General features: G+C 35.3%; 1 protein-coding gene across 3 annotated transcripts in view; it reads right to left on the bottom strand.

Moving 5' to 3' along the window:
* Window positions 1-10,396: 10,396 nt before the first annotated feature.
* Window positions 10,397-13,193, bottom strand: part of LOC121267865 (homeobox-leucine zipper protein ATHB-14-like) — an 8,118-nt gene continuing 5,321 nt past the window's right edge. For all 3 annotated transcript variants that reach the window (XM_041171957.1, XM_041171959.1, XM_041171958.1), the window contains 7 exons: window positions 12,963-13,151; window positions 12,780-12,860; window positions 12,288-12,422; window positions 11,879-12,204; window positions 11,459-11,570; window positions 11,091-11,240; window positions 10,397-10,717 (listed from right to left, as the gene is read on the bottom strand). In XM_041171957.1, coding sequence (XP_041027891.1) covers window positions 10,571-10,717; window positions 11,091-11,240; window positions 11,459-11,570; window positions 11,879-12,204; window positions 12,288-12,422; window positions 12,780-12,860; window positions 12,963-13,151 — 1,140 coding nt within the window. In that variant the 3' untranslated portion in view covers window positions 10,397-10,570. The remainder of the gene's footprint in view (window positions 10,718-11,090; window positions 11,241-11,458; window positions 11,571-11,878; window positions 12,205-12,287; window positions 12,423-12,779; window positions 12,861-12,962; window positions 13,152-13,193) is intronic.

Here is a 13,193-nt window from a genome sequence, read left to right as displayed (position 1 = left end):
ACCCTAGGGAGACACTTTCTTTCCTTGGGTTTTGTAAAGCTAGAGACCTTTGCACTTTAATGTGTTTAATTTTTGTCTGGGAATACTCCAACAGTATTGCCATGAAAAGGATCCCAAAACCAAAAGCACACTCGTCCTGAATCTTTCACCCCCAATCCAACAAAATAAAGAAAAATGTGATCAAATGTGTTAATCATCATTTGTTTATCGAATATCATCTTCATCAATCGATAAATGATAAAAAATAAAATAAAATCACAACCAAAAAAGAAAAGAAAGAAAAAGACCTATTTTTTGTACATGTATGAGAACTGAAGAATCCGATACGTACAGCTATCGACAAAAAGTGGAAAAGGCAGAAGGGCATCCACGCGGGAACAGCTTTCTTTGAATTAATCTGCTCTGCAAGTCTGCACCAAAAGATAGAAGAGAGGGAGGGAGGGAGGGAGGGAGGGAGGCATTAAATGAATGTAACCCCATTATTCAGCACTAAATGAAAGTACCCGAAGGAGAGGGAAGGGCAGGGACGGGAAAGTGCGAAAGAAAGAGAGAGAGAATCAGCAGCACGAGGTTCGAAGAAACAGTGCCTTTCGCACTGACTTTTCAATTTAAAAAAAATAAAATGAAAAATTCTAAGTAGGCCTGCCACCTCTACCGTTCTCAATGATCGGCTGGGTCTCACATGATGGATGATGGTCCATGCTATGACGATAATGCATGTATACATGCGGATGGTGTATGTACATGTGCAGGCAGGCGGGCAGACAGGCGCTGAAGGAGTGGGGTCCGCACGGAACCGCATTTCTTTGCCCCGCTCTGAAAGTTGAAGCACCGTGCTCTGATTGCTCAGAAAGTGCTGCGTCCTTTTACCCTAATAAAAATCGTGAAATAATTTAGTTATAAAAAGCAATAAAGCTAGTCTACCGTCCAATTATACCGCTCAGTTTGACCCATTATCATTTTTTATTATTTAATAATTAAAGAAGTGATTTTAAATATATTGATATATATTTTTTTATTTTTTAAAATATTTAAAAATGATAAATAAATATAAATAAAAAATTGGATAAAAAAAATACTAATTTTATATATTTAAAATTTGTAACTATCATTACTTCAACAATTACCTAAAATTTTTATAATGTTGCCTTTAAATATGTTAAATATATTTTAGATTGTAAATTTTGCATATTCTTTTTTAAAAAAGTAGAGTTTATCATTAAAAAAATAATCTTTTCATCTGGTCTTAGATTTGATTTATCAACTTTTTTTTTTAAAAAAAGTGTGCAAAACTTTCACATATTTAAGATTACAAATATTATTTCTCTAGATAAAATAGACGGAGTTTACATATTTGTTTTTTTTTTTTGAACTAGAAATTTACATTTTTTGTTTTTTGTTGTTGTAGGCCGAGTTTACATATTTGAAGAGTATATACATTATTTCTGCTGATATGATATTACCTAATACAATGTTGCCCGATTAAAAGCAATGGAAAATGTTATATAGATTTCTTCTTTCTTTATCCATTATTAGAGAGTGATACATCGGGACCATTAAATTTAAGAGTAATTCTATATATAATTATGAAGTGTATAAATGTCGCGTAATCAATTTAAAAAAGAGTGGAGTCTATTATTAAAAAATTATTTATTTATGTAGATCTCATATTTTATTCATTTTTCTCAAAGAGATTACACGACAGTTGCATAATTTACAGTTATAAATATATTTTCTCTAAATTTAATTATTGAGAAATATGGAAAATAATTGCATGTTTGTTCTCTCATGATTTCTGTTGGCAATGTTGTCTAGCTATGGATCTTGTTTGTAGGGTCAACTCTAATACGATAAGTGATTAACCACCAACTCATCTATATCTTAATCACAATTTTTTAATATAATATTAAAATTAAAGTAAAATTACAGATAAATTTTAAAAAATTGGTATTATTATTAAGTGGTTGTACAAAAAAAATATTTTATTTTACACGATGTGATAAGACAAGATAAAAGAAAATATAATATATACTAATTAATAAAGAGAAAAATAAAGGAAATGCTCAAAAGTAATTTGCTTATATAAAAAGGAAAATACTAGAAGATCTGGTCAAAGCTACTCAAGTACTTTATTTTTTGTTATTTATGATTAAGAAAATGATTATTAGTAAAATTATATATATATATATATTAATTATTAAGGATGTTAAAAAAATGTTAAAAAGAAATTGAAGAAACAAAGAAAGATTTTGTAATGCACTAGCGGTACTTTCAATGATAACGGCTGGGCGTCTCACAAGCACTATCCGTATAAAAATATGGATTCTACAACTTCATTTTTAATTATTGTCTCAGGAGTCATAGATTATAACATCAAACCTACATTTATTTCTTGCTATTGTGTTATAGGAATATGGTCACAAATCACCTTGCAAGTGGATGGGTGAGGGGAGTTCCTCATTTTTATGTGGAGTTCCATCCCTAACTCTTTACATGGGGAGACTTCTTCTTCTTCCCTTTTTTTCTTTTTTTTTCTTTTTTTTTTTGCTATTCTTTTTTATTATTATTATTATAGATTATTATTTTTATGTTTTAAGGCTATGAAAATATTTTGATGTATAATATATTTAAAGCTAATGATGTAGCTTATGGGAAACGTGGGGAAGTTTTTGTTAACTTTACTGACAAAATGTGGATAAAATAAACCATTATGGTATAAAAATGTAAAACTTGATATTGTTCATCATTTAGCCATCGTTTTTAAATTATCGTCATCTCAGATAATTGACAATTAAGTGAAAAATTACCACTATAACAAAAGAGATATTTTCCAGCGTTTTAATCTGTCGGAATTAGTCCTCAAAAAGGTCGAAAATATCTTCTTTCGAAGATTCTGGGTTCGACACATATTAGGCGCGAAAGAATGATGATTTGAAGAATGATGAATATCATTATTCTTTAAATAAATTTTAATACAAATAAAGAAAATAGATATCTTTTTAATTTAAATTAATCCAATAGTTGTCTTAATATTTAATATTTAAGATACATGCAAAGGCCGGAAAATAACATAATTATTCAAGCTTCGCAGAAAAGGAGGAAAAAATTCTGGTGTCTTTTTTTTTTGAAAATACCATGTAATTCTCCATTGATCAAAAGCTCTATAACAGAGACTGAATACAGTGAAGAGTTTCCTCTAGGTCCACAATACAATAAGAAATTCCTAATGCATTCTTTCCTAATGTGTGTGCAATTAAATTGGCTTCTCTTGGAATGTGTCTGATTGAGCAGTGTTCATAACATTGTAGCTTGATCCCGATGTTTGTTACTAGCATCCCAAAACAATTCAAATCTTCCATATGATCTTGAACAACTATCACAACTTTCTTTGAATCTCCGTCTAGAATTATTTTCCTCAGTCCCAGCTCACTACCAAAGGTGGCTGCTTGGAGAGCTACAAAGTTTTCTCCTAGTAGAGGATCTGGGGACAAATATTGCCTCTTCCTCAATGTGGCCAGAATGTTGCCTTCATTTTCACGAGCAACAATGCCAATTCCTAACACTGAACTCTACCCACCACTGCATCCCAATTGAGCTTGACAAAATTCGTTGGAGGAAGTTTTCAATCTTCATTCCGAGTAGTAGAGAGTGACTGCTGAGTGGTCACCACTGGTTGAGAGGCTCTAAATTCCTACAGCAACTAATAGACATCTTGCACCAAAGAGTTAGAGTGGGTGAAAATATCATTCAATACAAATTCATTTATTCTCCTCCATAGTTTCCAAAGCACAACTGACAATTCTTCCATCTCCTCTTTGTTTAACTTCATGAGCATTTCTTCCAAAAGTTCTTTAATACTCTTGTACTCTATTTTTTTTTTTAATTCTCTTTGAACACTGTCCCAGACATCCCTAGATGTAATACAATCTCTAATATATATTTTGTGGATTCTGGTTCCTGCAAACAAAGAGGTCATTAGGGGTCTTCCACTATTTTCTTTTTGCACAAGTTGAGCTTTGTAGGCAAAATATTAAGATAAGTTCTCCATAAGAAGGTCTTGACTGCTAGTGGGAGTGACAACTTCCAAAACTTGGTCCATTCTTCAGCATTTGTGATGCTTTGTGGACATTGGCCTTGTGATCTTCTCTATAGTTCACCTTGCACTTGATATGCACTTCTGACAGTGAATGTTACATTTGGAGTGCATCGCCACATTAATTGGTCTGGCCTATTTGTGTGACTTATAGGAATTTGGCAAATGAAATCTGCTTCTTCTTTTAAGAAGATTTCTTTGACTAAAGTGAGATTCGAGGTCATAGTATCTACATTGATAAATTCCTCTACTTTAGCTTCCACATCTAGAATTTTCATTGCACTCTGAGATCTGAATGTAGTTGGTTGAGGTAACCATTTATCTGACCAAACCTTAATTGTTTTACCATTCCAATCCTCCATATTGTCCATTCTTTAAGCAAGGGTCAAGCTGGGAGCAGACTTCTCCATACAAAAGAGGGACTGCTATCCAGCTTTGCTTGAAAGAAATTAGTTCTTGGAAAATATTTAAACTTGAGGAATTGATTAACAAGTGAGTTTAGGGACTATATAATCCTCCATCCTTGCTTTGCTAACATTGCTAGGTTGAAGTTTTCCAAATCTCTAAATCTCATCCCACCTATAAATTTTGATTTCCCCATCTGATTCCAATTCATCCCATGCATTCTCCTTTCTTGGCCTATTTTTCCCCACCAGTAACTCTTCATTGGTCTATTTAGTTCCTGCAACAGACCTCTAGGGAGCTTGAACACTCCCATATTTTAAGTGGGGATGGCATGTATCACTGATTCGATGAGTATTTCTTTCTCAGCTTGTGATAGCAATTTCATTTTCCAGTTACTGAGTTTACTCCTCACTCTATCTAGGATGCCTTTGAAAGCTTTATCCTTGGATTTGCCTACCAAAGCAGGCAGTCCTAAATATTTCTCATTGGAACTTGTAGTTCTAATTCCTGCAATGCTTGTGATGATGTATTTGGTTGCTTTCTTTGTATTGTTGCTAAAGAAAATAGATGTTTTTTCTTTGTTCAGCCTCTGTCCCAATGCTTGTTCATAGAGTTCCAACAGCTTGATCAACCTACTCCATACCAAAGAGGAAGCTTGGCAGAACAACAAGCTGTCATCTGCAAAGAAGAGATGATTGATGTGAATCTGACCTTGTGCCATTGGAATCCCTGTAATTAGACTAGACTCTTCTGCTTTGTTGTGTATCTTGTTGAGGGCTTCTGAACACAAGATGAATAGGCAGGCTTAATGCCACTTGAAGGTTGGAAAACTGGTTGAGGAACCCCAATTAATAATAATGAATAAGAGAAAATCTAGACACATTTCATGATGAGTTCAATCCACTTCCTAGTAAATCTCATCATTTCCATCATAGCTTCAATAAAGCTCCATTCAAGTTTGTCATAGAGTTTGCTCATATCTAATTTAAAGGCCATGCATCCATCTTTCCCTTTTATCATGCTGTGCATGGTGTACAAAGCCTCAAAAGCAACAATCATATTATCATAAATTAATCTTTCTGAGACAAAAACACTTTGAGTGGGAGAGATGATAACTGAAAGAATGTGTTTCAATCTGTTGGCTGCACCTTAGCAACAATCTTTGTAAGTAACATTACAAAGACTTATTGGTTTGAACTCAGTAATTTAAGTTGGATTTTTTATTTTTGGGATTAGCACAATGAAAGTCTCATTAATGTTATTTGTCTATCGGTTATGATTCAAAGATGCCAATATTGCTTCACAGATGTCTTGGCTCACAATGCTCCAATGTTCTTGAAAGAAACCTGCTGAAAAACCATCTGGGCATGGGGAGCTTAAGGGATTTATAGAGAATACAGCTTCTTCCACCTCAGAAACAGAAAATTCTTTGAGCAACATATGATTAATCTCGTCATAGAGTAAAGGTTGCATGGGTTCTAAACATTCTATTATTCTCGTAGGTTTTGAAGCAGTGAATAAAGTTGTATAATAGGTTTGGAAAATCTGACTAATTCCCTGTGGAGAGGTGTGTGTAGTGCCAGCCCCATGACTAATACTTTTTATATGGTTGTTTTGTCTTCTTTGGGAGGCACATTTATGGAAAAATTTTGTATTTCTATCCCCCTCTTTGAGCCATCTTTGTTACGCTCATTGTTTCCATTTCAATTCCTCCTCATCTAGTAACCTAGCAATTTTTTTTTGAAGCTGTTTTATCTCCAATGTGTGATAGCCAATATTAATCTCTTGCAGTCCTTTAATCTGAGCAAGTTTAGCCTCAAGAGGCCCCTTGTTAGCTTTATCAAACTCCAGCTCCATTAGATCAACTCATTTTTATAGTAGACCAGCCTTTGTGTTGTTGTTGCAAGCGACCTCTCATCTCTTGACTGACAACTTTAGGCTTCTTTAATTAAGTTATAACACTCTTCTTTTGTATCTTCTTCCAGGTTCCCCATTACTGCTCAAGGTTATGAATATTGGATTGTGGTCAGAGCTATAAGTTTCTAAATTGGATACACCAATCTCATTAAATAAGCTGAGGCATAGAGGATTCCTTAGAGCTCTATCGATCATTTCTTTAGTAAAATCAGAATCTTCACTATTATTGGACCATGTGTATTTATCCCCTTTGTAACCCAAGTCACTTAAATCACTGTCCTCCATTGCTTGTTAAAAGATTCCATATGAGCATATGGCCTGGTTGCTCCTCCATACTTCTCATGTTGGTCTAAGATCTCATTAAAATCCCCTATACACATCCATGCCCTATTATCCAAGCCTAAGCAACTGGCAACTCCCTAGCCTCTTTGCCGTTATAGGGTTTCCATAACACCCAGTAAGGAGCCAATTCTTCCCACTCTCAGTATTAGTAACATTAACTGATATATAACTACTTGTGTAGGAATCCAATTCTACTGAAGTGGTGGATTTCCATAACATTGCTAAACCACCACTGCACCATCTACAATCTACTACAAAGCTTCGATCATAACCAATCTGATTTCTAATTCTTTCAACTTTCTTCCTTCTGCTTTTGGTTTCCATTAGAAACACTATGTTGGGACACTTGGTCTTCACCATTGAGTGAAACTCTCTAACTGTTTAAGGGTTCCCAAGCCCTCGACAGTTCCAGTTTAAACACTTCATTGTTGTTGGTGAAGCTGCTTAGCAACCTCTACCATATACTCCTGAGTTATGCTTCTTTCAGGATTGAGCTCAGCTCTGGACTTTTTTAATTGAGTATCCAGATCAATGCTATCACACAAAGAGTTCTAACTCTTTTCAATCCTGGAATTTCATCAGTGTTTGTTCCCTTCCCTTACTTAGCATGGCATTGGTCCCTACCAAATGAACCCCTCTTGCACTCCTTTTCTACCCAATTTTCTTAGCAATGCTTTCTATAGTACAAGAGATATTCATATTGGAATAGTCAGAATTACTTACTGACTTGATGAAAGAGATGTGATTTGCAGATGGGTCCAAAGGTATGCTGCTTGGACTCACCTTTAGTCCCAGTCGTGAGCCTGCTCTTCCTCTAGTTGATGGAAAGACCTTTTCTCTGCATCATACAACTCAGAACTGTTTACGATCTCACTCAATGGGTTCTTATCCATCAGATTATTTTCTGCACTCATAGGTAGTTCTACACCAGTTGCTAAAATATGAGAATTTTTGCCTTTTTTCTCCACCTAAATTGACTTATCTTCTTGATGTATAATTGTTTCCTTTTTCTTTCCCTCTTCTACATTGCTCAGATAAAGTGGATTGGCCTATATTTTGTCCCCTCTTCCCCCGTATTTTCTACCACCAAATCTATTAGAATTAACAAGCTATGCCCTTAGTCACTGGCCATAATGTGCTCTGCGTGTCCTAGATGGATGATTCCAATCTTTTTCCATTGGGCATACCCTATTTGGGTGTTTTAGTACAACACACTGAAGATATATTATTGACACCCTTTCATCTTTGAAATCTATCTATTTTTGCTTTCCATCAATTCTTAGCAATCTGCCTCAAGCTAATGGTTTCATAATGTCAATTTTAATTCTGATTCTTAAAAAATTTTTCCAACCAATTCCATCCCCATTACCATCTACTGTAATCACTTCCTCCACTGTTGAACCTATACTTTCACCTCCTTCTTTAGTCATGGCAGCCAAAGGCATGTTGTGGAGCTGGATCCAAAATGGTTCATGTGTAAAAGTAATCTCATTAGGGGGCGCGTGACTGTCAAACTCTTGGATACAAAGCAGATACTAGTCAAAAGACCAAGGTCTCAGCAAGTACTCAATCTATGTCAACTTCCTTATGAAATTTATTAACAGCCGATTGCACATGGTTGCTCTTATCCATAAGGATGAGAATTATGAGGCATCTTTTACCTCTTTGTATAGACCTTTTAGTTGCTTCTTCTGATAAATAAATTTCCCTTTTTTCTTCCTCTGTGAGAGTAAATCCTTCCCACAAACATTCCATTTCATCCGTCATGGTATTCTCAGTGATCTTAACTCCAATCTAATTTGAAAAACAGGAAACTTTGTTGAAAACACTTCTCAACTCCCACCTTAGCCTTCGAAGAAGGAAAGGACCTTGAGATATGTCGTGCATGAATAGAAAACTCGGGCCATTTGAGTCAAATTATGCAGTTAAATTTTTTTTAGTAATGTTAGGTACAAATCCCAAATATACAAGTCACGCGCAAACCTTTTGTAAATAAGTAGGTCTCACTAAAAAAATACAATTTTTATTTTTTATTTTTTTATACTTTTTCATAGTGAGATCCACTTTTTCCTTAGTCATTTCTTAAAAAATGTGGGGTAGCTCTAAAGCATGAAAACCTGGCCACACCTTTTGCAAGGGGAGTATCGATCCACACCTTTGGAAGTCAAAATCCAAATCGGCACAAAAGGCTAAGTTGAAAGATGGAAAGAAAAAACAAGGGGCGTGACAGAGTGGGGTGGAGGGTTAAAGTAACGTTACAAATCGTATTTCTATCAAATTTTTATTTTGACTTATGATATTTGTAACTATAGTGTGCAAGTATCGCGCACTTTTTTAAAAAAAATAAGTAAATATAAGACAAAAAATAGTGCATGGCGCTTGCAGAACCCATAATTATATTTTGCATTACTTATTTATTTTATTACGTAATTATATATAGCATTACTTATTTATTTTAATACGTAAAATATGATATTTTTCATCACTTTTAGATCTTCATTTATATTTATTAAGGAAAATCTAAAACTTGATGGATTATACTACCTCATTATCGTGAGATAAAAATACGATGAGGTGTAATTTATAAAATCTTCTACATTTATATAAATATATATATGCCTACAATATATATATATATATATATATATCAATGCAATATGAGAAATGCTCCTTATTATTCTCACGCTACACACCATGTGCACATAAATATGTGTGTTTAAGTAGAAAGACAAAAGTGACAAATCACATATTACTGTGTGGTATTAGAGATGATAAATAGAATTTTTCTTGTTTTTATACAAAACCAAAATCTAAAACAGTTGTCTATTGAGTTGGAGAAAGATAAACTTTGTTAAGTCAATTACACTCGTTGATATGTCAAATTTTAAGTGATTTTAAAGTGTGCAATCTCCCGCATACTCTATTTGAAAAAAAAATATATAGTAAGAGCTACCAATAAAAACAAACAATTTCACATGAATTTCATATTTATCCACTACAGAAATATATACTCGATGACTGCAAATATCATTTATTATAAACTTTTTTAAGAGTGTTATCTTCTTTATGGAAACTGTATTTCACTCCAAAAGACAACTTGTCAATGACAGATTGGTATCTACATCATACTAAAATTGTAGATAATCTCTAACCTACTAAAAAAACAAAAAACAGAAACATGCTTGCTAAAATTTAATCAAAAATAGAAAAAATCTTGTCATTTCCTCAGTGCGCAAAGACATAGCAGATTTATTGGGCCAGAATGGCAGAATCTTTTCCATTCCTTCTGAGTTGTCTTTTATGCCACCAAACATTGCATAAATTGGGGAAAGAAAATAAAACAGTCGCATAAAAGGCCCTGATTCCTGCATATAAGTTTGACTGCTGTCTCTACTTCAGCATGAGTACCAACTTTGAACATTGCTTAGCAGATCCTTGACCCACAATATCAGAGACCCTTTAGGTCCACTCAACCTTATCAAGAACAGAATTACCTAGCAATTGGAGGTGCTGATTAACCAAACTAGGGAAGCAGCCTGAATGTATGTGGCCCACATTGCTGCCATCTACACTACAGAAATTTTCTGTTTCTGGTGAAGAATTTTTCAGCCAAATTCATAAGACCAGACCAGAATGAGGTAGACAGCTGAACCGAACCCATTAACCATTAAGCAAACATATGAAGGGTACATACATAGATTATGTTTTCATGAGATCCTGACATATGACTACATTCATGTCATGTCTTTTAACTTCCACTAGTGGAATACATAATAAATAGCTACATATTTTTAAGTATCTGCCCTTCCTATATCACACAAAAGACCAGTTTATGAACATGAAGGCCAGGCAGTGATTTGAATCATCGTCATCGAGAACTTTCCATGTGATGGCTTGCTCATAAGACAGTGGCCTACCCATGCTGGAAACGCACAGTCCTGCTGGCAGATATGCAAATCCCTGCAATTTGAAGAACCACATCAGTTGCTTTTGATCAGTTCTAAATGAATGACAAAGACCAGTGTTGTTTTGCACTATAAATTATAAAACCATCGCCTAGGGAAAGATGTGCTCGTTACTGAAAGAGTTCAGTAAAACACGTTTAAGATTATACAGTATTAGGTTTGGATCATGGATCAATTTAAGGGGTATTGATTGTTAATGTGTTGAATGTTTTGAACTTATTAAACATATCTTACATTCTTTGAAACATTTTTTTAATGTTCTAATGCTTTCCAGTGGATTTAAATATCTTAAAGGTACATCTTTTAGCATCCCAGGCAAAAGTATAATCAAAATTTTCTCGCTGATTGCAAGCATGAGGCATCATTACCTGCTGCATGATCTTGGAGAATTCGGAACAGAGAATCTTCCGGCCAGCTTCATCAAGAATCTTGTCAAGCATTATGTCTTGAAGGGCCACAAGAGTTGTTTCAAGCATGTCAAGTCCAGCCTGGTTCGCAAAGGTGAAAACCGGAGATGCCTGCACTCACATTTATGCCAATGGATAATTACATGCACACACATGACTAGGACTTAATGTTTAATTCATTGAGCAAAGGAACATAAATTATAATAGAAAATGTTTACCAGTTTACCTTGATGTCATTTGACAAAATCTTTAGTATGTTTCACTAAGATGCATTGGACATAGGAAATTTAGAACTACATAACAGGTGACTAAGCAGAAAAGGTTATTACATTTGTTTTCACTGAACAACATAGTATTGCATCTGAATGGTGCCAAAGTTGCTTTAAGATAGCATCACCAGCTTGGGAGTCAACCTGAAAGAGCTCTCCCCCAGTGTGGACCCTATAACATACCACAATTAGATAAACAAGGAGTTAACACTGAATGTTTTGCACCTATTTGAAGCTAAACAGATGCAATTTCCATATGTACCAATTGTTAAACCATAATCACATGTAGAGGTTGCTTTAACGATTCAACGAAAGATAGATTTAGCTAGCCAAGGCTTATAAATTTCTCACAATTTCATTGACCTACTTTGCATTACCATCGACCCCTATACTTCATAACCAAATCTTTCACAATAAAAAAAATATTAGCCACCCTCAAGGATAAGTGCAATTAAAAGAAAATCTGATCAGGATGTCAACCTGTAGCCCCGGCAGATCCATTGTGCCAAAGTAAGAGCCTCAGGTGAACCAGGAAGCGGTTTGGGTCCTGCATGTGAGCTAAGGCGGGAGGGGGAAATAGCCATGGCAACCCTCTGAACAGACCCTACAACGCTACGCACATACTGGCGAGCCATGGCAGCCACATTGTCCTGCAAGTGGTTCTCAAAAGTAAATTGGAAAGCAATGGTCAGGACTGATCTAAGGTTGTAACTATTGAGATCAGCTTCACTGGCTGGGCGGGCACCACCAGCTCCTACTTCAAGCGTAGATGCCAAGTCCAATGTTCGAGTTGCAGCTGGCCCATCCTGCAATACAAACATCACGGAATTCAGCACACAGGCTTATAACTTTAAATAATTTTAGCAGTAAATCAGAGACATCACCGAACTGTTTTAGGATCCAATGGTATCACGCGAAAACCAGATGGCAGCAAAGGAGCATCATCAGCAAAGGATTCATCAATAGGTGCAAAGACAAGTTGAGCAGAGGCACCAACTGCATTTTCATCGACCCCGCTGCAAAGCTGTCACCATAGATTTTAATCAAAATAAGTGATCACAGCAAAAAATACCAATCCACATTGATGAAGGAAATGTCCTTTAAAACAAATACCACACCATGTAATACTACTTCCTCTGCCCAACAATAATAGGTGAGGTGCTTTTCTTTCTAGGAAGTCTCGAAATAAATGGATGTTTTCAACGAATTAAATCATTTGCCCTATTAATTTCCTTGTTACCCTTAAATTTAAACCTGCGTTTTTTGGCCATATTTTAGGAAGATTGTCTCATAAAAATGCAAGTCATCTATTTATCAAAATGAAAATGCATGTGATGTCAACTTTGATCTATTGAGTGACAAAAGGAATAAAAAAATCAACCTGCAATAAGTACATATCCCGTGCCAAAGCCACATCTTCAGGGGAAAATGCATGACCCTCTAGCCGAACCACCTCCAAGAACTTTGTTGATGAATTGTGAAAGTTCATTTAGAAAATCAGGGAATAATGAAAGAAAAAAATAACTGATGGGAAATAATTTGAGCAGATGAAAAAATTTGTCACCTCCTCATGTTCCACAGTATGGGCAAGAGGTAAGATGACTTGGCTACCAGGAAAGCCACCCGGTCTTGCACAAGGAACTGCAAAAGGGCTAGCTCTAAGACATGCTGCAGAGTAGGCATCAACCCCATAGTCAGCCCACTCCGAACGGTGCTCCCTAAGAAAACGAACCAGCAAGGCAGGGGGAACATTCTGCAGACCCCCAAGAACACATAATTAATCTTGCGCAGTCAA

This window comes from Juglans microcarpa x Juglans regia, chromosome 5S (genome assembly GCF_004785595.1).
Source record: "Juglans microcarpa x Juglans regia isolate MS1-56 chromosome 5S, Jm3101_v1.0, whole genome shotgun sequence".
Taxonomy (NCBI): domain Eukaryota; kingdom Viridiplantae; phylum Streptophyta; class Magnoliopsida; order Fagales; family Juglandaceae; genus Juglans; species Juglans microcarpa x Juglans regia.
This window is presented reverse-complemented; position numbering and strand designations above follow the sequence as displayed.